The sequence below is a fragment of the Mchenga conophoros genome, linkage group LG13 (assembly GCF_057382185.1).
Source record: "Mchenga conophoros isolate Kocher_MC1m ecotype Shallow Benthic linkage group LG13, M_conophoros_male_GT1.1, whole genome shotgun sequence".
In the NCBI taxonomy this organism is placed as follows: domain Eukaryota; kingdom Metazoa; phylum Chordata; class Actinopteri; order Cichliformes; family Cichlidae; genus Mchenga; species Mchenga conophoros.
In genome coordinates, this window is record NC_140538.1 from 17,048,886 (window position 1) to 17,075,811 (window position 26,926).

The following is a 26,926-nucleotide window of genomic DNA, read 5'->3' on the forward strand; positions in this document are numbered from 1 at the left end:
GACACAGATGTGAAGTTTGCAGGACAGATTACGCTTTGGCTGCAGGGCTGTTGGCCTCCCTTTCTTTTATCTTTCTGGTAAAGAACGCCAGTAGGAATATAAAGCCACCTTAGGATTTCTCTGCACTGGAAATTGAATAACCTTACCCCACAGAAAAAATGAGTGATCATCTGGAAGAAGGTTCTTTCATGTTCACTTCAGAGTCCGTTGGAGAGGGACATCCAGGTGAGTCTTTTTACAAAGTCTAGCCACCTCTGCTACAGTGACATTAAATTTTAATGCATTCAATTATAAGCTCAACACTTCCATTGAAAATGCAGTGTTATCTTGCAGAAATAGCATGCATATAAATAAACTTGATGCAAGCTGGACACTATGTCCAAAGTAACTCCACAGTGCTGCGTGTTTACCCGCCAGGCATGGATGGTATTCCATTCACAGCAACATGTGTTTAGTGGCCTTCACTCTCACTTGTAGGCAGCTGGAAGCAAATGTGTGTCTGACTGGTGCACAGTTACATGCTTAAAAAATGTCCAAGAAGAGGGCAGACACACACGTTTAATTTAGTGTGCAAAAGAAGAGATCTAAAGACACGCAAAATGCTCTTCAAGAACAATGTCTCAAGTACACAATAAGATAAGAAGTGACAATGTGGTAAAATTAGTTTGACTATGTTATACTTTAATCTAGTTAAATTATATCAAATACTCAGTAAAATGACTCCCAGATGTTCCACACAAACCTTGCTTAACTTGTAGTAGTACAAGTAAAGAACTCTGTCCTCCATGTTGCCTTTAAACCCCACGGTGCCCCGTCAATGTGTTTTGTAATCCTTTCACAAATATGTAACCTTTCAAAGTCCCATGTGCTAAATCGATAATGAGTAAGAGTTGTGCAGCTTCACAGACAGGGGCAGTATCACATAAATGCCGACTGTTAAAAAATTAAATAAATAAAATAATTAAAAAGTAAAACTGCTCTTTTAATCTGGATCTATATTAATGTAGTTCTGAAGTAAAAGTATGCTAATCTGACAAAGTGCTTATGAGAGGATGAAGCATACAAAAGGTAATACCAATGCGCCTGAATTCAAAATCCCTTTCAAACTGTCCACTGAAACAGCAAGTGATGTAGATCCATGTGTCACACATCATGGTGTCCCTGTATTTATCATTTAAGGAGGTTCTTTTAAAAAAAAATAATTTCATTTTGGAAGCACGTAGCACTCCTGAAGCCAATTTTAATGATAAACTTCACAGGTTTGAAGTTTTACTTCTACTGTTTGTTCAGTAACAGAGTTGGGTGGCCTTGGCAGAACATTGCAGTACACACTTTTGAATTTGATAACACAACTCAAAGTCTGGGCTGTTCCCACAGATAGTGGCTATTTTAGTGGCTTTTCCTAAGATGCACCTGTTTCACCAGCAGAGTAGTCAGATGCTGATGGGCTTTCTGATGTAACCGGTCTCCTGCATTGCTTCAGCAGGACGACACAGACAGATGAATGGGATGTATAGTGAGGCATTGCCCTGCTGCCATGCTAAAGTAAAACATTCAACTACTGCTATGTGAAATATTAGGATGTAACCTTTCATACTTTCATATAAATTACAAAATTGACATCTTCTATTATTAGTGTTAGGCTAAGCGTGCAATTTAAAATGCAATATGTCGTTTTTTTCAATGCATTTGTAAAAAATCTTCGGAATCTGATGTTTTTACCTGTTATGTGTCCACAGACAAGATTTGTGACCAGATCAGTGATGCTGTCCTGGATGCACATCTGAAGCAGGATCCCGATGCCAAAGTGGCCTGTGGTGAGCCAGAATTTGTCTCTTTTTCCGTTAAAAAAAATGGCAAAACCAAGAAGAGGCACAATCTAATGAATCAGTTTGTCTTAGCAAAAAAAGGGACCACATGATGAAGGCAGAGTATAAGCCAACTAACCCACTGGTCTGAATTTCACCTGGATTTTATGTCGTATGCAGTGTTGATACTGTTTATTGTATTTCAGTGTGGACAACTTGCTGGTGATGGCAAAACAGCTTTGTAATTAAAGTTTGCATTGGCAGAGACGGTGTGTAAGACTGGCATGGTGTTGCTCTGCGGAGAGATCACATCTCGGGCCGTCGTGGACTATCAGAGGGTGGTGAGGGACACCATCAAGCACATCGGCTACGACAACTCGGAGAAAGGTGAGAAAGCAAAAAAATAGACATTATTTCTGTTCTCTGTATTTAGCGTTTCCCTCTTAACCATCTCAATCCAATTCACTTCCCTTCTGAAGGTTTCGACTACAAGACATGTAATGTGCTGGTGGCCCTGGAGCAGCAGAGTCCAGACATTGCTCAGGGGGTCCATGTTGACCGGAAAGAAGAAGACATTGGAGCTGGAGACCAGGTAGGGCCACAGCAGTGTCACTGGGTCACTTTGGCTTGACAAGTGAGTGACCCTGACCGAGCACAGTTTGTTTGACTCTTTACTTCAACAGTAGAGAATACAGACGAGATCTGGTGCAATAGTGTTGGTGTGTTCAGGTTTATCAGTTCAGTAGAGGTGGAAAAAGTAGTTTTATCTAGTCCAATATTTAAAATCCTAAATGTTACAAGCTGATTGTAAGGCAGAAAAATGTGCTTCGTGACTGATATATCATTATTAGATTCGATAAGTGTTTATGTTACTTTTGCAAATAAATGTATTGTAGTATAGTAAATAGGGTCCCCAGCCAAGTGTTTGTGGCTCTTTAAAGGGTCACAAATTTGAGGATAAAACTTTGATGTGTAGAGGCGAAACTTCCTTTTCATGAAATTGCTCACAGTCTTTAAGTAATCTGAAGCATGATAAAAAATATGTCCAGTATGTCGTGGAGTAGAAGTATAATGCAGCAGAGAAAGGAAATTATTAAATTATACAATTGTATATGAGTGCAGTACTTGAGTGAATCAGTGTAGTTTAATCAGTAACACCATCATCATCCTTAATAGTTTGGGCAAAAGATAAAGAAATAACATGTTTAGATTAAATTGATGCTTTCTCTGCATTATACCTCAGTAAGAGACAAACTCACGGCTCAGGATCATTATTTCTATAAGAGACTTCTGGCTGAAAAAAATTATCCCATGCTTAAGACTAATCAATGAAATATGGAGTAATTTGACTATATTATATATAAAGTCCCATAACCGTACACGGTATAATCTACCTGATATTTGTTTTTATCATTTCAACATCTACTTCTATTTTGTCTTCTATAAATGCCTGTATGACCATTAGCCATTATTGTTCTTTTCATAGCTTATATTTTATGTATTTTGTGTCATATGATAATAGAAAGTGCTGAAGATATTACTGATAAAAGAGCATGCTGAATATCAGTATTTTGATATTCCTTGTTTACTTCTTTGTTTTGCCTTCACTGATTTTCTGACTCGTTCTGTAGGGTCTGATGTTCGGCTATGCCACAGACGAGACGGAGGAGTGCATGCCGCTCACCATCGTCTTAGCTCACAAACTCAATGAAAAGATGTCTGAACTTAGACGCAATGGCATCGTTCCCTGGCTGCGTGCCGACTCTAAAACACAGGTGAGGTCGTGCAACATGTGCACATTTTTTACTTACCCAAAACACAACACCACAGCAGTTTGGGAACTTTTTCTTTCAAGCTTGGATATATTTCATTAGAAAATCTGATAACCTGTCTGAAGCTGTGTTGTCACAGGCACCATAAAACAGCTAACTACAGCTTCAGTGAGTGTACCAATTCTTGTTAATCCCACAGGTGACCGTGCATTATGACCAGAAGAATGGAGCTGTGATCCCCAAGAGAGTTCACACCATTGTGATCTCTGTCCAGCACGATGACGGCGTCACTCTGGAGGAACAACAGAGAGTCCTAATGGAAATGGTAGATCCTCATGAACACACCTGACTGGGCTCTGTGTAATGTGTCGTGTGGGAAATAAAGTCACATGTTTGGTTTTAATGCTGGCTTGTTTCTGTCAGGTGATCAAATCCGTGGTCCCTGCAAAATATTTGGACAGCAAAACCGTCTACCATCTCCAGCCAAGTGGTCGCTTCGTCATTGGAGGACCACAGGTAATCATCACACACTGGGGGAAAAATAATAAAGCAAACTAGAAAGTCATCACTGGTTTTTGCTCATCTTCTTCCTTTTTTGCAAACAGGGTGATGCTGGTGTAACAGGAAGGAAGATTATTGTAGACACATACGGTGGCTGGGGGGCTCACGGTGGCGGAGCTTTCTCTGGCAAAGATTTCTCAAAGGTTGATCGCTCTGCTGCCTATGCTGCTCGCTGGGTGGCCAAGTCTCTGGTTAAAGCCAAACTGTGCAGGAGAGTTCTGGTTCAGGTGAAGTTACAGCTTAACCCTCCAAAGCTGTGCATAGATGACAGATGACTGGAGTACAGTACAAATATGCAAACCACATCTCTGTGTGTGTTCCAGGTGTCTTATGCGATCGGAGTGGCCCAACCTCTTTCCATCTCCTTGTTCACATACGGGTCCTCTCAGAAGTCAGAGTCAGAATTGCTCAAGATTGTCAACAAGAACTTTGATCTCAGGCCAGGAGTCATTGTCAGGTAAAAACACATAAACATGACGTTTGCATAAGATTAAATATGAATATTTACTCAAACATGAAGATGTTCTGCTTGCTTTCTAAATATGAGTTAAAAAAAATTAGGAACTATTTTTGGCATTTTGAGGATTAAATAACTGATCAAAAATCAGATTCATCATATATCTTGATGAATTTAGAATAGAATAGAATAGAATAATCCTTTAATTGTCCCACAAGGGGAAATTTGGTTGTAACAGCAGCCAGAAAGACACATATACAAACAAACAGTACACAGGACACAGAACAGAAACATACACAATTTTTTTTCTTTACATATTTACATCAAGGACAATGGTTACTATAAACACGAGTACTGTACAGTTATTAAATAAAATAAAATAAACTACAGATAAGAGGAAAACCCAGGTTGTAGTGCGAATCGGTTGATTAAATTATTGCAGTTACAGCGCAGATGTAAACATCTATGATTGTTGGGAGCAGTTTTGATTGTACAGTTCAGCAACATTTACATGAATTTAATATATAAGTAAATATTTAAGTTCAAACTTCAGTTCAACTTTATTTATATAGCTCCAATTCACAACAACAGTTGCCTCAAGGTCCTTTATTCTGTAAGTTAAAGACCATACAATATTAGAAAGACCCCTAACAATGACCAAGCATTTGGCGACAGGGTGAAGGAAGAACTCCCTTTCAACAGGAAGAAACCTCCAGCAGAACCAGGCTCAGGGAGGGGCAGGGGAAGAGGGGAAAGAGAAGCAAACTAAGAGAGAATCACACCAAAAATCAAAGTTGAAATTGTTGAAGTATAGTTAGATACAGAAAATTCTTCCTCTTTTCTTTTCTTTTTTTTCAATACTATCCATTGGAGAGGGAATCGTGGTGGACACATAACCCGCCGGGTGGCTTCAAAGATATGATATCCTTTTTGCTGTCCTTTTACATTTAGATTCTTCCACTTTTAGCTGATCCTTTTAGGATAATTTCCCTCTATTTAAACCTAGCCCTAGATTTCCCTTTTCTATTATAATGTTCTTGTTGAGATGCAGCGTTATAGGTGAGCATTTCATTTTAAAGTGGATCTATTATGCTGTTTGTTTATTTTATCCATCTTTACTCTACTAATGTAGCGTTGCATGATTCACATATAAAAATAATGATTTATTTGATAATAAGCTTTGGTGCAGCCCTTTAGTTCATCCTCTTTCTTTTGATTGGCTGCCCCTCCAACAGGAACACAGCATCCACTCTAACTGATATAGTACAGAGCAAAACAAGAAGAAAGTTGTGTTTTGAGATGTTTTACTAATATGAACATTCATCATTGTAACAGTATATATATAACAGAAAGTAACTTAAAGCACAGTAACTTTAAGTAACTTAAAGCACTTAAAGTACCCAATTTAAAGTACTCAACAATAACAACTACTTTTAATTGATTTACCAAAATCTTTAATTGTTAAGAGCCGCATAACCAATGACTTCATTTTGGTTCAAGTGTTTAAGAGTTCTGTAATCGATAAATGTTGGAGGTTGGTCCAAAGTGCAGTACAAGCCATTCTGACACACAGACAAACTTTGCCACCCATGTACGCCAAATACAAACAAAAAACTCCAAGCTCACAAGAGGACATGCAAACAATCAGTGCTTACAGCTCATTGCACAACATGTTTCACCTTTATGGTTTTTTTCTGCTCTGTATAAGAATTTATGGCTTCAAATGGTTTTGATCAAAATCTTCACAGTCCTTTCTCACCAGCGATGTCTCATCCCTTGTGTGTTCTTCTTAGGGATCTGAACCTGAAGAGGCCGATTTACCAGCAGACAGCCTCTTACGGCCACTTTGGCCGACCGGAGTTTTCTTGGGAAGTGCCCAAAAAGCTTGTCTTGTAAATACTCCACCAGCCTGTCCTGATCTCCACCTGGATGCTGAACAAGACTCCTCTTCATGGACTACAACTTCCAGCTCCAATGCAACTGATTGAACACTTTTTTAACAGAAAAACAAAACAAAACAACTGAAACCACAGTTAGGGAGGGATAAGTCAGCTTTCAAGATGTGAGAAGGTAGTTATACGTGTGAGCAGTTGTAGCCAGCAGACATATGAAGGGACATCCTCCCAGTGAGGAGAGGGACATTGCAGATGGCATCTCAGTAACTAATCTTTTTTCACTGTCCTTTCCGAGGCCAAATAACCTCCAGGTATCGGTGCTTTAAAAATACACATACAATCACTAGTCAAAGTCAGTAAAGTAAAGGGACAGTACAATAGTAAAATATAAATACCTCCACATCACTAGCAGCAGTGTTTTACCTCAAAGCTGTTGGGGGGGGGGGCAGTATACTTACACAAGTTCAGTGCTTTATTCTTAAAAGGTGCTATTACAAAATGTGTATTCCCTCAGTGGCTGCCATATTATTGTAAGAGGTGTAGCTACTGCTCAACCAAAAACGTGGCTTAAGAAACCGTATTGTCATGACTATAAAAAACTGTTGTAAACGTGCCACAGGAAGCTGTTTGCACTACTACCATTCCCACTGTGTGAGATAACAGGTCAAGTTCGGATCTCTGGAGGCATAAATTATAAGTCAAAATGTAAAATAGCCTTGCGGCTATTTCAGCCTTTCTTTTTTTTTCCTTTAGTACCTGCGGGCTTTCTGCTGTAAATGTGGCTCAACTTAGCAAATAATTAGAAGTCTGAATCTTAGTCTGAATCCGTTAGCATTTAGCGGACCACCGATGTCTTAAATTTGCTGTGTTTTACAACTTTAGAAGCACACGCTAGCATATATCACACTTCTTTAAAAAGTACCTTTAAGAATATTTCATTTTGGCCCAGCTTTTTGGCATTTATTAATGACAGAGTATGTAATTAGATCCTTGAGAAGCACTTCTGATGGGATTAAGAAAGTCTTAAGAGAGAAACAAAAAACAGTCTGTAGAGCTTCAGGACGTTTTGGTGGCGAGTGTACCAAACCTGTAAGTTCACCTACAGCTGACACTGTTTTGTTATAGGAGTTTTCCTCTGTTTAATGTCTTATCTATGAGTGTCACCTTCTGTCAATGAAACTGGATAATGTAAATAATTAAACAATAAAAAAAAAAAGATTAGAGAACCGCTGTCTGGTTCTTTGTGCTCATGTTGTGTAATGAAGCCACTGGGATTCAACGTTTGCTGTTTTTTGTTTTTTTGTTTTTTTTTATTTGTTGAATATTAAGGCATAAATGGATACAATCATATGACTCTTCATCAAAATAGAATTTACAACTGTGACCTCTTTGGTTTCCATGATCAAAACAGCACATAAGGCACAGGGAGCTGTGTAACTGAGAGTGGGGTGCTGTGAGGAGTGTTGGGTTCTTGTTAGTCAGAAGGCTCTCACCAATGATCTCGATTGCACGAGTGAGCTCGGTTTTCTCGCACATTTAACAGAGTCTTGATTAGCAAAAATAATCTATTACATCATGGCTAATCACCAGTCTTACAGCTGCACCTATACTACACAAAGAAACAAATGTACACAAGGAATCCCATTGACAAAAATGCAATTTAAACAAAGACGGCAGAAAGCCAAAGGCCTTGAATCAAAGAACACAGCTGGTGTGGTAATGTTTTCCTGAGTGTAGAGATCAGATAGATCCATAAATGAGGAAGAATGAGGTATGAAATGAAGAGAATGATGGCGAATGTGAAGATTTAAAAGAAATGTAATGTTTCTTTTTTTTGTAGTGGTCAGCTAGAAATAGGGAATATTCAAACCATGACGTCGGATTAAGTACTTTAAGTAAATGTGAAATGATTAGCACCATTATTTTAGTGAACGTTTCAAATGTATTGAATGTTTAATGTGGTTTCTCAGAGGAACCTCATACTGTCGCAGGCAGAAGCTCAGGCTGGAGTTGAGCCTCCACCTTTATGAAATAAAAGGATAAAAACATTAGTTGGTCTTAGTATTCTGACTGTGGGCAGAAAAAACTGACAATTTTTCAAGTAGAAAAAAACCCCTCATGTGAGCTTAACACATGCAATAAGCAGTGTGACCAGCAGAGAGAAGCAAGTGCTCAGTGTTGCAGCTGGTGTCGCTTTCAGCTCCGTCCTCAGAGCAGCGTGCGCAGGCTTCCCCATCACTCTAGTTCAGTTAGTCTGATACATTCAGCCTGATAGTGAATAACTACTTTCAGTAACATACTGTGAATTTGCAGACAAATTACACAAACAACATCTCAGCTCGACATGTGGCCAGATGTGCTGATGGCCAATTAATTAAATTACTACTGTTGTAAAGCCTCTGCCTCCTCAAAGCTTGAGAAAATTATGCACAGATGTTAGCAAGCATGGAGCATTTCTCCACGTGCTGGTGTTGCTAACCTTCTGTCCCTGCTCTCACTCTCAGAGTCACCGATTTACCTCATGTCTCTTCTTATTGCTTTGCCGTAATCACAACTGAAGTAAGGGAAAACAACAAGGTAAGGCCTATTTGTGTATTAGCACCAATGCCATAGGCAGACTTGTATTTGGCACATACTGAAAAATAACACGTTAACACTGAAGCAGGACAGTCCATCTCCACCATGTCTTACATTATACAAATCCTTTTCCCTTTATCCCACCACACCAGCTTGACGTGCTGAAACATCTCCACCTGTGCGAAGTTTCCAGCTTCACAAAAAAAGGAAACAGCTAAAGCAATAAGAACATGTTCTCCTCCTCCTGCATGTGGGAATAATAAGATGCAGACCTCTGCCTACAGGACCTGAAGACACGTGTAATGCCCCGTCACTAAACTCAATAAAGCCAGTGCTCTGGATTGAATTAGCTGGTACATATTTGGCCTCTCGACACTGTGTCACCTCTCCCTCATATTCTTTTACAGAGAAGGAGTTCAATCCAGCATTATTTAAGAGCTGAGCATTGATCTAGTCTATGGATCCCAAGAAGAATGGGGAAGGGTGTATTTTTTCAGTCTTAATTAGAAGATTTATGTGACTCAGAGCTCACTGAATTTTTTAACACAGTTTAAATAAAGACATATGAAACGTCACCCGAATAGTCCGGAAACAATAAGTCCATGCGGTCTGATACTTTAACAGCAATATTAGGCTTGCATATATGGCACAAACTTTAATGCTGCAATAAGCATTTTAAACAAAATGACACTCGTATCTAAATGCAAGCTCATGAGATGCACAGCAGAGCTCAGAACTACTCTGATGTCCACCAGATAATATTATTTCTGATTAGCTTTGGTCAACCAGCTCCACAGAAATATTTTAGCTTTACACGTGGCTTTGGAAGGGAGGTAATGTGCAGATGAGTATGCAGAATGAATAACCAAAAAAGTAAAAAACAAAAGAAGATCTATACAGTGTAGGGTGTTAATTACAAAGACGTGACTTAACATCAAAAATATTGCTTAACAGAGGTTTACGTGATGAAAAATGCAAACTGCCGCCCTGTTCTGTTTCCAGGATTGAAACACTGTGACACCTTCCCACTGTAATACTGTCAGCTGGGCTGTCCAGCAGCCTTCACTTCTTACACACTCTGAACGCATCGCGGCAGTCATCTGAATCCGAGGCCATCGGATTCATAAGAACTCCATGATCTGATTCCCAAAACGCTCCTCTGATGGTCACGGAGCACAGCCATGAGCAGGGAGAAAATTTGGTTTTGCACGCCTGTGCAATGTGCAAAATGCAAACAAGTTCTTCGGAGACACAAAGTTTGACGTAAGTATAAACTGCAGCAGAGCTACGCCCGCTCTGAACGGCTGCTGCGCTGGCCTGGTTCATTTCAAACCTTCAGACGAACACGGCTGGAAATGAATAATTCAGACTAGAGTTGGAAAGGAATAAAATGAGGCAACTGTGTGGCATCAACGTGTGCCAGGAGGCTACAGCATGGACATGCTTTCAGGTTGGTGTGGATGTGGTTGTGAGTGCAAACCGGGCCCTCCCAGCGCATCCATCTTGTGTTCTCTCCCAGCAGGTCCCAGGGAGCCTCCTCTCGCCAGCACCACCATTGTATCTCCTGACATGCCGGAAAACTCGAAGGCAAAAGTCCCATAAAAAAGCATGATGATGATGCAGAACACCCATTCGAAGATGGCCGAGGCGTGTTGCAGGACGAAGCTCTCCTGACAGAAAAAAACACCACCTGAAACACACGGTTAAGGAAAACAGCAGCAAAGCAATGCGAGGACCTAAAGCTGAAACGCCCCAACAGGAAGCAGTCGTGGACACGGCCCCACTCACCTGCACGATGCAGATTAAACACTCAGTTTTTGTCCAGGTTAAGTAAACAAGACACAATGAGTTAATTAGCGAGCTTTACAAGTGCTCACATGTTGATTATGTTACCCATGAAGAGACAGGCCCAGGCTACAGCTACTGTATATCTGTACTGTAGGTCAGGCTAATATGTTTTTCCCACATGCACTGTAACTTCTCTAGATGGATATCAGCTGACAGAGATATTGGATCGGACTTAAGTCGGTCTTTAATCTTCCACCTCCTACTATGAAATATGCTGGAGTGCGCCAAGATTTCCTGCTGCGTGCTTCCAAAACTGTCTGAAGCAGACACGAGACTGGCGTTAATGCACTACATTAATATCTGGTAAAAAGGTCACTGTATCGCGCAATTATAGAGTTAAAAACTCTTGCTGCTTTATGTCATTGCTAAAGAGGTGCCAGGGACTAACTGCATGAAATAATAAATAAAAATATCTGATGAAAAGAGGTCAAAGGGGATGCTTAGTCCCTTAAGCTTCAGGGCAGCCATCTGTAGAGACTGGAAAGGATACTGAGCACCAAGGCTACGAAGGCCAGCAGGGTCATGCAGAGCCGGAGGTGGGCCAAGTTGTACTCCCCTTGGGTTTTGGCCAGTCGGTACGTCAGCGCTGACTGCAGGCACACAAACAGCATACTGGTGGGAAAGGCAATGCCTGCTCCAACATAGTGGAGAATTTTAGCATTATCCACCTGTGATATAAGGACAGAAAACAGGAAGAGAAGGTAAGGGAGCCATTTAAAGGGTTGACGCAAAGATGTAACACAAAATAAAAACATCTAGTGAATGTGACGTGGGCAAATTCAGGAAGTGGTCCCATCGCCCAGTTTCAGAGGTATTTAAAACTCTGGTCGAAGCTTCTTACGATTCTTTAAGTAAAAAGGGAAAAGAAAAAAAAGAAACACAAAAGGCAAGCGTACAGGAGGCAACAGCAGCAAGAAACACGACAGAATGCCTCCTTTTCCCTGCTGGTCACAAGAACAACAAGAAACAATACACAAAAGAGCCGCTCAGGAGCATGTGACTACAGCTCCCACTGAAGGGTCCACACACACACACACACACACACACACACACACACACACACACACACACTGAACTGAGTAGATAAGAGATCTTGTGGTACATTAACTTGAGCTAGGGACACATTAAACGACTTGACTGATTTGCTCAGATAAAAAACAATAGTTTCATGGTTAATGCCAGATGTATAAATTCTGCTATTTGTTATCATTTTCCAAGATCATTACAGCAACAGCCTCAAAGTTTGGTATCTAAGCCATTTGTCCATTGGCCTGGTCAGTACATGCTGAACATTCTTGTGTAGTAGGCTGATCCTTGAAGTGGCAATGTAAGACTTGCATAAGAAAAGTTTTGAACAGTTGAGATCTGCTGTAAAGCTCTCACACAGTAAAATAAATCCAATTTCTTCTACTCTAGTGTGGCACCTCCACCTCTGGACACACATCAACAACTTCATTTTCTTCTGACTAATCTATTTTCCACGCTAGAGCTGCAAAAGTTTAATCAGTAAATCAGTATTGATAAAGATTCTGATCCAATGTATTGTGAAGTGAAATAATGGTTTATGTTATTTAATGAGAAAATCACTTTGACTTTGTGACGGCACGTTTTTTTATCATTTGGCAGGTCGATCGATTGTTGGCTGCAGACTCAATTCATACACTGCACAGTGAGCTCTATTGATTGTGTGCATGTGTGTGAGTGAGTGTGTGCAGCCAGGAGTGCCAGATTCAATCACTAATACCTGTTTGTTTACGCTATCAACTGATCACTGCTAATCACAGCCAGGTAATGTATGCCGCTAATATATATAGGTGCAATATTAGCAGATTGTGAGCACACTGAAGTGAGCAAAGTGTGGCAGTGAAAAGCAGTGTAACATCAAACAGGGAAAGCATAAGGAAGGAAATGAGAATAAAGAGAAGACTGGGCGGCACTTAAGAGCAACAGCTCTTATTATAGCTACACATATTTATCTGAAACCACTCTGAGCTCCTGCCTTCATTAGTGAGTTTTCCGCAGCTAAATTCAGCACACTATTGAGCTGCACCTGTGATATTTCACAAAGTAGCAGTCAGGTACTGCTACTTTGTGAGGTAGATAAACGCTGTGACGATGTTTCTGTGGGAACAAGCCTAACTTTGTTTTTTTTCTCTATTTTCATTTTCTGGAAACAGAACTAAATGAGATGAACTGAAACATACCGACTTTACCGACTCGCCTCCGTTGTGCGGGACATACACAATGGCTGTGAAAATCTGTAACTGAAAGTGGCACCACCACCGATTACAACGGCCCTTTCGACATCACCTGAAAACCAGAGCTTTTAGAAAAAAACAGAGAAGAATGAAACACCATCGTGTTTTAAGTGAGGAACTGGTGTGCGACTTCAGACAATGTTCCTGATTTGCGTGACATCTTCCAGCCAAATAAGATTGGAAATACCTTCAGACTGTAGGTGGTATCAGTCTTTTTCATCCAGATTAGCAGTCCAACGAACTTTTCTACTCCTTTTTCTTTTCTCTTTGTTTTCCTGACAGCTGCTTTCCATGCAGCTGTGTCACACTCAGGCACCTCTGTGTGGCAGTAATGTGCTTCTCCGTCAACAATTCATGTACTTCTCTTCCCAGATCATCAGATCGCTTGACGGGAAAAGTCCCCGTGGCTCCACCACACCACAGCTGTACTGCCAAAGGCTTATGTAACGCACAACTATGCGCTCAAGCAGTTGATGCGGCTGATTACGCTGCCATGTGTTGTGTTTCTTGCGCTTTCTTTGATCTGTTTCGATTTTGACTGTCAGAGTCCTGCTCTGCTCCCTCTTCTCTGAGTCAAACTTGTTTGTGGCATTTGCCAGTGGATCCTGAGTACACGTGTTTTCGATGCTAAAAATGCGAGTTTGTGTAATGTCCTGAACTTCATGAGAGGGCACTGTGTGAGGCGGGCTGCAGGGATCAGGCTCGTGATTGGTTATAGATGGGGCATCTGTTACACACACCCTGTCTGCCTAGCTCCTCTCCATGCATGGCCAGACTTGATGACTCACTTCCCCCTGGCTCTTCTCGTAAAATTCCTCCCTGTTCGGCAGAGCTCGAGCCTCATAGGAAAAGCGGGAAGAAGGTGAGGTTGCCGTTACTACACCCTCGCATGAACTGCCACATCTGCAAATCTGCTCCAATACGCACATACACAACTCTTGTAAGAGGAGTATGTAAAAAGAGCCGAGACTCTAACATGTCAAACAATCTAATTTAACCAAATAGTCACATCTGTAGAAATATTACACTCTAAGAAACTTCACTTTACTTCAACACAACCCAAATTTTCTTTCAAAACTTTTGCTCCTCTCTTCACTCTGAATATAGCATCAAATGCCTTCTCCGTGGCTGTCTCTCCCTCTTTATTTTCCCATGAACTATCTCGGCCTTTTTAAAGCATGGTAACAAGATTTTGCAGTGATATCCAGCCCAGCGTCAAACACCAAAATAACCTCCCCTCAGAGGACGTTAAATGATCTTACTTTTCTTACCCTAACCGTGACCACTTCCTGAATCTGACACGTACGCTGACTTTTAACCAAAAACTCAACAGTTGACATTATGCACGCTTTCTTTGAAGCGGTCGTAACAATGTTACTGTCTAAACAGAGTTCTGTCCACGCAGCAAAGGTAGTACTAATACACATACACATACACACACACACACACTGTCTAGGCATCCAGCCAGAGCTCTAAATATTTAAACTTCAAGAAATTCTTTCCCAGAGAACAGAAGAAGAAATTCACGTTGAGTTTCTTCACTTGAAGTTTTAGGACCAAAGAAAGAGGATTATTGTGAACAGTATTGTGCTGATGAAGGAAGAAGTTAACATTACAAACATTGAGGTGTGTTTAATCTCAAATAAAAGGATTGATGGAAAGAAGCAAAGAGAAAGACTCCTAAAAAGAGCCAGGTTAAACAAAGACATGTTAAAGATTATACAGCAGATTATTTTCTTGGCTGTGTATAAGAATTTACTAGAGATGAAGCCATGCCACACCATTTAGCAAAAAGAAATTACTCATTATATTAATGAAACAGGAACCAGAGATATTTTGGACATTTTATCATTTTATCTGAACATCAAAGCTTTTTTACAACCAGCTGGCATGTAGTTGCTGGAGGTTGTGACCAATTTCACCCAGCAAAGAGTCTGCTGCACCAAAAAAAAACTCCTTGAGATTGCGTCTGCTATTGCCCGCAACCTGCTTGGAAGATGCCGACTTGTCCTCATATATCTGCCAACTACTCTAAGACCGGTAATGAAGCTATGAAAAGTGTGACACTAACCCCACTTTTCACATGAAAAGGTGCAACACATTTTTGACTATAGCTTGACTAATAGCTGGTGAGTGTTTGAGAACAAGTTGGCAACTTTTCTTCGAACTATAAATAATTGCAGCTACATTAGCGACCCAAGTAATTACAAGGACGCTTTTGGTGCAGCAGACTCTTTGTGAGAAACTGTACCCAGCATCCAATCACCAACCAGTCAAGAAATACACATTTTTCCTCAGTCTCTGTGTGTTTAATTTCACTATTTCCCATGCTGAATACAATTTCTTTGGGTATCCATAAATCTTTGTCTTCATCAGCATTTACAGCGACCTCTCTGTGTTTTATTGTTAAAAAAACTAGAAGACCGTACCTGGAAGTTGCCCACCATGATGAGTCCAGCACCACAGATCCAGCCCGTGCAAAGACTCGCCGTGTTCAGGACACAGTTTTGATGCTTCTCAATGACGTGGGCGTAGCGAAGCAGCACAATCACCATCACTAAAAGAAGGGAGATGAAAGTCACTGCATGCAAGAAATGGAGAAAAGGCATCATCTGGCTTTTTTTGGACGACTATCATAAAAAAGTGCCTGGCTTCAATTTAACGCAAACACTCTCACACGTCACTTAGCCAAGAAATACATGAACTCCCTGAAAGCTATATTACAGGAAATCAGAGATGTTAAGCAGCTTCTCTGACTCAAAACTATGAGAAGCAGAAAATGGCGGGAAAGTGAGAAGGATATCTTGGTGGGGGGGTCGATCCAAACCTACATACGATTAAAAGGTGAAGGGGAAAGAAGTACAGTATATGGGACAGATGAGTGCCGATGTGCTAACAAGCTCTGACTGGGTGCATTGTTGGAGCACTGAGGAGCTGACCCCCATTTGGGTTCTCTTTGTTGGCTCCTCACGGCTGGTGCCTGATGAAGGCTGACTGGGCTTGGAGAAAGCGGGGCATATGGGGAGAGTGAAAAGTGGAGGGTGGGAGAATTAGTGAGGACAAGGAGCCCCTCATGTCTTGACCTGACGCTTATATATTGTTCCAGGGACTAAAGTGTTACGTTAACTCTGTCACTGTGTCTGTGTAAGAGGCAGCTTTTCAGAAGGTCTGTGTCTGCCAAAAGGGAATACAAATGGAGACTGTGGTCATGGCTAGAAAAGAAAAACATTTCCACGTAGAGTCTTTACATTGATAGATTTTTCCTTCCTCTCTGAAGCTTTGTCTCCAGGGTTTGTCTATGCCGTGACGTGTCTGGCTTTAAGTAGCGTCTCAGTGAGCGGACACATTTTATAGCCCGGCCACAACCTCAGGATGAAGCAGTAGAAATTATTGATTCCAGGCCTGATCTTTTGTTTTAAAGCGACTTTTTCTTCGCAGCTGTTAAAAAATCAGCCATGCATATTTCACATCATTTTCTGATTTTGACAACAACAGCAAAGCTTCCAGATGATAGTTGTTTGGCTCATGCTGAGGATAAATTACTGAGGGGAAGTCACCACACCACAATTGCCGCAACACTAGGGTGAAAAATGAGTCACCAGCAAGCTGCAAAGATAAAAAGATGATATTAAAAGAATGTTTTTCATTAAAAAAAACACAAAATAATACACTAATGCAACAGCCAAGTCACTCATGATTATAGTTATACTACATTTTATTAATGTTCTGCCCAAACGGGAAAAAAAAGATTTTAAAAAAGGCCTTCAGCTTTTTTTTTTTTGCCGATCTTTTCATAGTTACACATCCACACAGCTTAGGTATGTATATGATTTATAGAGAGAGTTCAGCATCACATGTTGAGAAATTATGTCTTGCATAATTTCCTGTTAGAACAATAGTGCAAAGTTCCCACCGTTATGTTAACCATTCTGTTTTAATGTGATGTTTGGAGGGAGAATTAATTTTAAGTCCATCTGATCTGCAAAGTTTACTATGAGCTCACTGAAATGTTGCTATTAAATCTGATAATAAAAACATTTGTTTAAACCTTAAAGGCAAACATTGGTACAAGCAAGACCAAGACATGGTTATGTAATGCTATTAAAAAAACTAATTAATGATTTATTTATGTTTTTATATTCACTAGCTCTAACTTGTGTGTATCTGTGTTTGTGCGAGCTTTCTTCTGTTTCATCCTTCTGTACCCAAATCAACTCGGCAAAAGTGATTTCAGTTACAATCACGGAAAAACAAACAACTGTGTCTCCGGGCACGGAAACAGTCTGCTCATTGGCTCCTTTTTATAATGGAGAACATGCTGTATTGCTGAAGGGAAAGGAAAGTCGACTGCAGCTTTTTCATTAGATTAAAGCGCCTCGTTCACCCTGCTGCAGACTGGCTGCTGGTGGATTCTTTTCTGTTTCAACTAAATGTGTGTTTCATCATAACAAATGAGCGTGTTTAAACTTGTTGGCATTGTGCAGTCATCCTGGAATGATGAAAGCTACGCCTGAAGGTTAAAGACAAGGACAAGCAGCTTCTCTCTATAGGAAATCAGTGTTTCTTCTTCTATTCTGGGCACATTTGTGTGGGCATTTTTTTTGGTATCCTTGTCAGATGATGCATGTTTAGTAAAGTCATGGCCTCCTCCAGTGTAAGGGCTTCATATCCCATGCATCAGCGCCACCTGGACTCGAAGGTCACAACAAGCTGCAGTGTGACAGCTTATTTTACCCAAGGATGCCATGCAACAGCACCTAACACTGTTCCAATACTTTGTTACCTTCCACAGAGCAGCCCTTTACAAGTTCATGCTGTTTGCTCTGAAGTCAGGAAACCCAGTGCAGGAAGTAAAGTGCTCCCACAGACACTGACTCACACACTACTTCTATCTTGCATGTATACTTGCAACAAGGTGGACAATCTCTCATGCATACATAGCCCTGCACGTGCCTTTGCATTCACATACGCAGGGCTGAGTTAACACTAAAACTGATGGGCATTAATAAAGTGCTTATTACCCAGCGGCACTCGCACCTCACAGTAGAAAAAACCTTGCCACCCATACAAGGGGCTATATTTCAACCCAAACACAACATTTCACCGTCTCCCACAGAAGGTATGCAGACAGAGAATGCATGTATTGTCTTTCAAATGTTTTGTGTGTACACTGGCAGAAAAGTGGGAACTGAACTGAAAAGGAGAAAAAACAATTACAGGGCGATATAAAATTCTCCAAGTTCATGTTACTCCTTTTGGAAGTGACACCTGCAGCCAACTATAGCAGACACAGCCTTCCAAGTAAAACATAAATCAATGAGCTACTAGCTAAGCACGCAATATTTAAAATAGTGTTGTATAGCTACATACCACATCAGCTTTACATACTTATGTATAGACAAAAGAGGTAGCTTTATAAACAGTATTAACATACAGACTGATGGGATTGCAAAGGGGGAAAAAATGCAGCCAAAAATTAGAAAATTAAACCTTCCAAACCTCACAGATTCACCCGAGTGGGTGAAAGTGCAACTGAACTCAGTTAAAAGGATGTGATGGATAATTTTTAATCAAATGCAGCAGCGATACATCACTTACAATAACATCAAGGTTGAGGGTCCTTAAATCTCAATTTTTTATGTTGTTTTTAAAAAAAGAATAGAAATGCAGAGGAAATTATGAAGGAATTATGCAGAATTTCAATTCCCAACTGTCATTAGCTCTCCAAAAAACACTTTAATGGATGAAGGTGGAGTGTTTCACTGAAATTACTTATTGAGCGGTCATATTAAATTCTCTTAATTAGAAATATAATCATCTTACGGTCATGGAAAACAAAGAAAACAGCAAATATCAAAATCTGAAACATGTTGACATGCTCATTTTCCCACTTCCTTAAGTGATTCAGCTCAAGTTATGTGTTCTAATGAAAACAAAATATTAGCTGACATTTTATGTAACTGGGAGGAAAATGTGCGTCTCTAATATCTCAAAACACATTTATGACAAAGACAGAGATACAAGCTTTTATCCTTTCACAATGAAAAGGGATTTGTTTCTTTTACTCACTATGTACTTTCTAAGACATCTTTTCTTTTGGTTGCTGTCACTGATGGTTTGGTGGGTGACTAACAATGAGCGCAAGAGAAACTTCATTCACAAGGAAGAGGAACTAAGAAATTTAGATGAAAGCTGTTTAACAGTCACTGTGCGCGGAAGTAGTGGAGGATTACCTCCACCACACACCATTATTTCACACTTATACTGCATACATATTATGAAAGAGTCATTCTAGGTAAGCATGTTTCAAACAAAAGTTACAGAGCTACATCTTAACTAAGCCAGATAAAATCCATCATCGTGATGAAGCAACAGTGGTTGCAACATTTTCTCACTGCCACATAATTTACCCGTGAAATAAAACACAAAAATCAAAGGCCAGTGTTTAGCCAAGGTGTGTTTCTCTGACACCAATAATATTATGTACCGATTTTAAAGATTCTCACTGGTTTTTTATGCATATAACCTCCCTCTAAAGGAAAATCAGGTTGCAAAAGATTTTCAAAAGTGGGGTCTAATTTACTCAAGCAAACAATATACTTTTCTTTATCAGATAATAGAAATACTTCTTTGACTATGTGTGCAGCAGTTGTACTCAGGTGTGTATTCACCACCTAATGGGTCTGTTAAGAGCCTGGAAAAAGCCTGTAAGTACACAAGGGCAGCTCCTGAAATGCAACCATCTGCCTCCTTTTTCAGCATTGTGTACACATACAGTATACAATGCTGCAAAGTTCCTCCATTCTTGTCACAAGCAAAGACCAGAGCTACAATTTGCATCTCAAAAAGACAGCTTACAATGTCCAGAGTCTCACAGTCAGACAGAAAAATAGCTGCTAGAGGCTTGGATAAAAACAAAGCACAGTAACTTTTTACACACAGCTAGAAAATTAACCACAGCTGGAAAACATTATCAAGATCGGGCCAGTCGAAGCCACCAGTGAACGGAGGGCAGCAGCACATGTAGAGACTCCCAGAAAACATGCAGACCAGCAATTGAGAGCTCATTCTTTCTTTCAGACACAAGAGTTTTCTTTGCATCTGTGTTCGGACTTGTTCTGTATTACAGCTAATTTTTGCTTTCAGCTTCTCTCTTATTCACAGGGGGGGGGTCGCCACATTGGGCAGCTTCACATGTTTAATCTGACTGACTTTTACACCCTTCCTGAAACAAACCCAAAGGGATTTGTGTCATCTCCAGGAATCAAACCGGGGATCTTACCATTGTTAGGCAAACAAGCCCCTTCCTTTTTCTATTTCTACAATGGGAAATACAATGTGTCTACTTCAATAAATATGCTTATGTACATTCATTTGTTGACCTGGCTGCCCTGCAGGTGTGTCTTGAAATTTTAGCTTGCTGGTTTACACAGTTAATATAAGCCAGTCTAATGTGTCCTGAGCCATGCCTTATGATGCCTTACCCATGAATGAGCCCGTGCTGCAGATAAGGCTGAAGAAGCAGCTCTCAGGAGGAAGAGTCCCACATTTACTGCAAGAAACAATTACAAGAAAACCATCAGAGCAATACCGCAAAACAATGCACCACTGCCTACACCTCCAACCATCAACACATCCAGAGGTACTCTATGGCTGTTCCTCACATCCTGAAGTCAAGTGTTTGACTTTTCACCTACTGCTTGCTGCTTTTATTCTACGAATGGGAAATGTTTGTAGGAGGGAAAACTCAGAGACAGTCAACACTGGCTGTCTGTGCCCAGACTCCCATTGAAGCCAAAGTCCTCTCAGCTGACTCAAGTCATACACACATTCTTCACTACATGGATCAAAACGCACCATTCATTAGACTAAAGCTGACATGAATACATTTTAAACAATTTTTTCATCTATGGCTTGTTCGAAGGTCCGTTTTATTTTTACCCAACAGCGCGGTATTTAACACAGATTAAGAAAAATGCTTCTTCCACCTTCCCTGCTTCGACTGCTTAGCAACAACAGCGCTGCTATATTAAAGATTAATTTTCTGTGTTAAACTGTAGCTGCACACTTGATTTGTAGAGGTGGTGGTGGTGGTGGTGGTGGGGTCATTATCGTTGCATATTATCTTTTCTGGTTTTCCTTTTTTTTATGCTTTGTTTTTTTGTTAAATGAAAGCCACTGTGGCTATGTGGTACAACATGTCTTTGATGTTGAAAGCTGAGAGGGCCAAAAACCCAAACAAAGAAGCAGGAGTGTCTTGATTTCCTCTGGACTGTAAGCCGACTCCTCCGTGTGCGTATGTGTGTTTACATGGCTGAACGTAGGCCCGTGTTTTGCCTCCAAACTGCCACGGTGGCAGGCAGGATATTTCTGCCACAAGTTATTTTCAGAATGCACACACACACACACACACACACACACACACACACACACACACACACACACACACACAGAAGAAACGTCTCATTCTCCTCACTCGCTTTTTTTCTTTTTAAATCAACAATGTGCCGACAGGGGTCACGCAAAACAATGGGACAGTGTTCCTGTTCTGACTCAGCAGAAGCAAAGGGGCAGAGAAGAGACGGACATGAGGTACGACTCCATCTCACTGACCTGATGAGAGGTACATTGTCTAGTGTGCAGCACAAGGATGGCCCGCTCTGCAAATACAGCTCCTCCTCACATGACTGGTTATACAACCTGAAAGAAAAAACAACCAAACAAACACCAAACATGTGTGGCAGTGCAAAAGCAAATGTTAAAAAATTTGAGAAAAATTGCGTTTATATTAGGCTGTGGACACACAGTGGAAAATAGCTAACAAAGCAAAGACATATTCCTGATTTTTTTTCACTGGGTCTAGTAAAAATATATGAGAAGCTGTATAATACAGTATGTTGTTAAACCACAGTACAGTAACTGTATATTAAGCACCATTTTGTGCGATCACACCCAGGATTTCTTTTGTTTTTAGGGTTGGTGTGTCAAAGAGGCAGAAAACCACTGTGTCATCAAATGCTAGCTCTGCTCGTGGAGATTAACCTCAGCTTGTCCGAAACGAGCCCAGCATCCAGAGCAGCAAAGCACACGATCTGACAGCAACGACAAATTTTTCAGCATCACAGCTTTAGATTTGTGCTGATTTTCTAGATTAATATTCATCTCTGGCTCTGCTTTACAGTGTGTCTTTCTCCTACCTCCCTCCCCTCAACCACATCCGGTTGCAGCAGGTGCCTGCCCCTCCCTGAGCCTGGTTATGCTGGAGGCTTCTTCTTATTAAAAGGGAGTTTTTTCTTCCCACGGTCATCAAGTGCTTGCTCATGGGGGTTTGTCTGATTGTTGGGGTTTTCTCTGTATTATTGTAGTGGTCTTTACTTTACAATATAAAGTGCCTTGCAGTAACTGTTGTTGTGATTTGTCGCTAAGTAAATAACATTGAACTGAACTGAACTGTGAGTGGATTTTAATGAGTCTCTCAAACGTTTTTCAGCCGACTGAGCAGGAAATTATTCTCACTGGCTCTTGTTGCAAAAGAGGTGCAAGGAAGGTTACAAAGGTCAAGACTGACTGTAGGGATCAGCAAAATACAGAATAGATGTCAACATACCAGTTTTCCACAGGGCAGACATGCTGGTTGTAAAGGGCCATGGCATAGCTAAAAAGGAAAAGGAAATGATTATCCAAAATCAAAGGGAACAGTTATTTTATATTTTTAGCATACACTGTAAATTTAAACTGACTCAATGAGCATTCATACGGCAAAAGCCATTAGAGTGGTAGTGGTAGGAAAAAAAGATACTTCTCACATGCAGCCTCAGAATAGGAAGTTTTTTTAGGTCATTGAATTCAAGTGAAAAGCAGAGGGGAGTTCAATGCAAAAGCCACAGCTAACATAATAACCTGACACTACTGTGACGCTAGACTGTCAGGAGGTGAGCAGGCCATAAAGGCAAGGAAACGTAATATCACAGTGAACATGAATCCTGAACAGATTTATGTAAAACCCACGTAGCCATCAACTGTTAAGCTCACTAAAACCCTTTTGCATATCTGTCATGTCTTTGCAGTAGCATTTCTCATGTGGTCGCTTATTTACAGTGATGATTTTATATGACTGAAAATGACCTACATATGATTTCAGGTCTTTTCATTTATTGAACTTTTAGGGTGACCCAAAATCCTGCACCTGTTTAACTTTCAGGAACAGTTGAGCTGACTTTTCACCATTTCTTACCCTTTATCTGAAACTGCTGTATAAAGCACTTTGGGTGCTTATGTAGAGTAGAAAAGCACTATTAAAGAACCTCCATTTACCTCAGATGGCTCATTTTTGTCAAAGTGGTATGACTATGGTGAGGATACTGACCAGCCGCGGCCATACAGAGGTCAACAATCTAACATAAGTAACATAATATCTGTATATGTCAGCACTAAACACAAACACCAATGTTAAATATATTGATCCATCCATTTTCTTCCGCTTGTCATCAATTCAGGGATGCAGGAGGAGATGTGAAAGGAGAAGCAGGGTAGACCCTGGCCAGACCGCCTGTCTGTTGTGGGGCAACACAGACAGACAATCGTTTGAACTGACATTCACACATGTGGGCAATTTAGAATCACCAATTAACCCAACTCCACTACCTGCATGCCTCTGGACTGTATGAGGAAGTTGGAGGAGGTGTCAGAAGTACCCAAAGAGAATCTGCAAACTCCAAAAAGAAAGCTTGCTTTGAACCCAGGACCTTCTTCATGTGAGGCAACAGTGCTAACCGTTTACTTTATATTATCTTCTAATTAAGATTTTGAAATATTGAGACCAGTGCTGGCCACAAAAATCCCCTTTTGCACAGGCTACAGATAAACTCTATAACTGGAACATCTTCAATCAGGCTGCAATGACCACTTGCATTATTATACCTGACATTGTGACCCTGCCTGGGAAATTTTTCTACATAACAAACCATTTTCAGCTAATGATACAGAGGCCACATTAAAGGGCCAGATGTCCAGCGTGTGGTTTTGAATGGCTGAAGAAAATGCTATTTAACTGTGAGTCCTGTGATTAAGTCCTCAACACGAACATGTGCAGCTCAACTGTGTCTGCTCTGTTGCTCAAGTCCTACACAACTGCATATGCAGATAGGACGAATATGCACATGCAGAAAGAAATCATGGGAAACTCAGGTTTCTGAGGTGTTTACATATCCCACATCATCTTTATTTTTACTTGTTTTAGCCACATTTCTATGTGGGCATTTCAGGAAGGACATGCAACAATCACATATAACCTTGTTATTCACATGCAACAGTAAAAACACTATTTGTAACAGCCAGAAAACCACAGGAAGACCGAGTCATACAGACAGAGTATCTTTCCTCATTTTTGCATGCAGTCCTAGTTCAGCAAGAGGTTAAGCACCAATCAGGAATGTTTCCATGGCTGATAATATCCTACTCACAGGCCAGTCTTTACAGGACAGAGATATTTCCCAAAGACACAAGCAAGAAATCAAAAGCAAGACATATTTCATAACGTTAAAAATAGCGGTATTAAATTATTTCCACTACACAGTATCTGCTACAATTTCATGTGTCGACACAATATCAGATTCAGAAAACACGGGCTGTCCAACCTGAGCAGGTGGACAGTTTTTTCTTATGCAGGGTGTGCACAGCTATATAGAACTTGGACACGGAGTGAAACCCAGTATCATACATGGCAGTTCTGTCACCAATGTCTGTTTACATCTTTGTCTTGGAAATCGCCAGCTAGCACCTCCTATCCAATGATCACACGCAAGATAGGTGTGACTGTCCAAAAGGTCAAGATAACAGGCAAAAATATTAGTCTGAGCATAGCTATCATTACTATTAAAACAATGTGTCTATTAATTTCTACAACATTAAAAAATAATCTGAGGGCACCAGCTGGTGTTAGAAAAGAAACGCCCGGAGAATCTATTTTTAGTTAACTTTCAAGTGTGAAATTAATCCTGCTACCAGCTTTTTAACACTGCATTTGCTTAGTGAAATGCACAGCTGGTTTTGACTGCTGTAAAGGCTGTCAACACTTGGCTGGCTGGTTAGATGGGGGCAATAACCCTCTGGGATTTTTTCCATTGGTTGCATCTTACTGTTCCCATGGATCTCTCACTGTAGATGAAAGTCAGCAAGCTACAACACACAAAAACTATGTAGGTCCGACCGTTTTTTTCAAAATTGCAGGCCGAGATTTCAGCTAACAAACAAATGACTCATTTAGGTGTACTCCAGGTACACAGAACAGGAGAGACCACAAAGGGTTAAAGACACATCAATCACCGTGTAAAGAGCGCTGCTCTAGCACTGAGGAAATCCATCACTGTGAGTGAAAGAAGACTTCCAGCTTTTGATTATGATAAAGGAACAGAAACAAAAGTGCACCATGTCCTCCCTTTTATCTATTGAGTGTGTGATAAGCCTTAAAGGAAAATGTGCCAATGTGTACCTTCAGGCGTAAATGACGGTGATAGACATTTAAGCCTTTCGAGAAACACAGTAACAAACACACACCTTTCATTTTTGTCTGCTTCCTTTCCATATGTGCTGAACACTACAAATGGTACCAACAAGACAAAAACAAAAATCAAAAATCTAGAAAAAAAAATGCAGGAAAAAGAAAGCTTAGGTTGTTACATTTTTCCCTGATTTTGGGGGTGTATTTTATACATCTGGCCAGCTTCTAAAGCTAGAACAGCATCTGCAGCTCTGGGGAGCTTCTAAATAAAGTGAACTTATTTAGATGTAGCTGGAACTAAACCAGCGCTTTATGTGCTCAGCAGAGGCTAAGTAATAATAGGTTTGTTTATATAATTAGACCCCTATCAAAGCTCAGCAATGGCTGTAATTGCATGTGCCTTTAAGCAATGTTTAAGTGGAACAGACCCTGTTTTTTATTTAGGACCAAGTCCTACATAAAGAAAGACTTCGATGGAAAAATCTTTTTTTGTTGGGGATTTGTGTGTTTTTTTAACAATGAAAAGTCCCAAAAGCTCTACAAAAATAACCTCAGAAAAATGTGTGAGCCAATAAACTATAGATAAATTTGGCAAGTACTAGTTAAACTCCCATTGCTTCTACAGCATGGTTGCTGGATAACATAAAAGACACATATGCAAATACACTGACTGACTGATAAAAGTTGAGAAACAGAAGCCAAGACTTCTTGGTGGTCCAACTTGATACAGAAAACACTTGGCATGGGCGCCAGATACTGAGTGAAAATTTTGCTTACGTTCTTTCCCACCCCTTTCCAGTATTTACCTTACTCCTACCCAGTCATCCACACTGGGAAGCAGGAGTTATGCAACATGCCACATTCTGTGACATTCCCCAAGTCTGAAAAAGACCCTTGACTGCTCTTAGAAACAAGGCGCCCTTGTCAAGGTAACAGGAAGGAAATGGGTGTAAAGGGGCTGGCAATCTGCAGCTCTCAGCATCTGAACTCAGATCAGCTTTCTGCTCAGAAAAAAATGCCCAAACTAGACAGACTGGTTTACACCTTCATGTTCTCAAATCAGCATGGAAACATTAAGCCGCTACACCTGGATACACACTACTGATTGGACTGTTGAGTAGCCACGCACATCACAACATTAATTGCCATATGGTCTCAAGTTTGGTGCTTGATTAGGCTGTTTAGTCTCCATGCAACTTATCAGTGATGCAGCACATAGCCTTGATTCAGAACTACAACAATTTAGAATTG

At 40.5% G+C, this 26,926-nt stretch overlaps 2 protein-coding genes across 3 annotated transcripts in view; one reads left to right on the top strand and one right to left on the bottom strand.

Moving 5' to 3' along the window:
* Positions 1 to 7,719, top strand: mat1a (methionine adenosyltransferase 1A). Its single transcript, XM_085296811.1, has 10 exons — positions 1 to 225; positions 1,740 to 1,817; positions 2,073 to 2,195; positions 2,288 to 2,400; positions 3,440 to 3,583; positions 3,780 to 3,905; positions 4,004 to 4,096; positions 4,186 to 4,368; positions 4,465 to 4,598; positions 6,392 to 7,719. Exons 1-10 carry the CDS (start codon positions 159 to 161, stop codon positions 6,492 to 6,494), a joined length of 1,164 nt encoding a protein of 387 aa, XP_085152937.1. The 5' UTR covers positions 1 to 158; the 3' UTR covers positions 6,495 to 7,719.
* The window catches only part of LOC146561068 (transmembrane protein 150A), a 21,101-nt gene continuing 1,401 nt past the window's right edge, over positions 7,227 to 26,926 (bottom strand). For both annotated transcript variants that reach the window (XM_085296814.1, XM_085296813.1), the window contains exons 3-8: positions 22,784 to 22,831; positions 21,790 to 21,876; positions 20,661 to 20,728; positions 15,606 to 15,733; positions 11,409 to 11,586; positions 7,227 to 10,760 (exon numbers count right to left, since the gene is read on the bottom strand). In XM_085296814.1, coding sequence (XP_085152940.1) covers positions 10,498 to 10,760; positions 11,409 to 11,586; positions 15,606 to 15,733; positions 20,661 to 20,728; positions 21,790 to 21,876; positions 22,784 to 22,831 — 772 coding nt within the window. In that variant the 3' untranslated portion in view covers positions 7,227 to 10,497. The remainder of the gene's footprint in view (positions 10,761 to 11,408; positions 11,587 to 15,605; positions 15,734 to 20,660; positions 20,729 to 21,789; positions 21,877 to 22,783; positions 22,832 to 26,926) is intronic.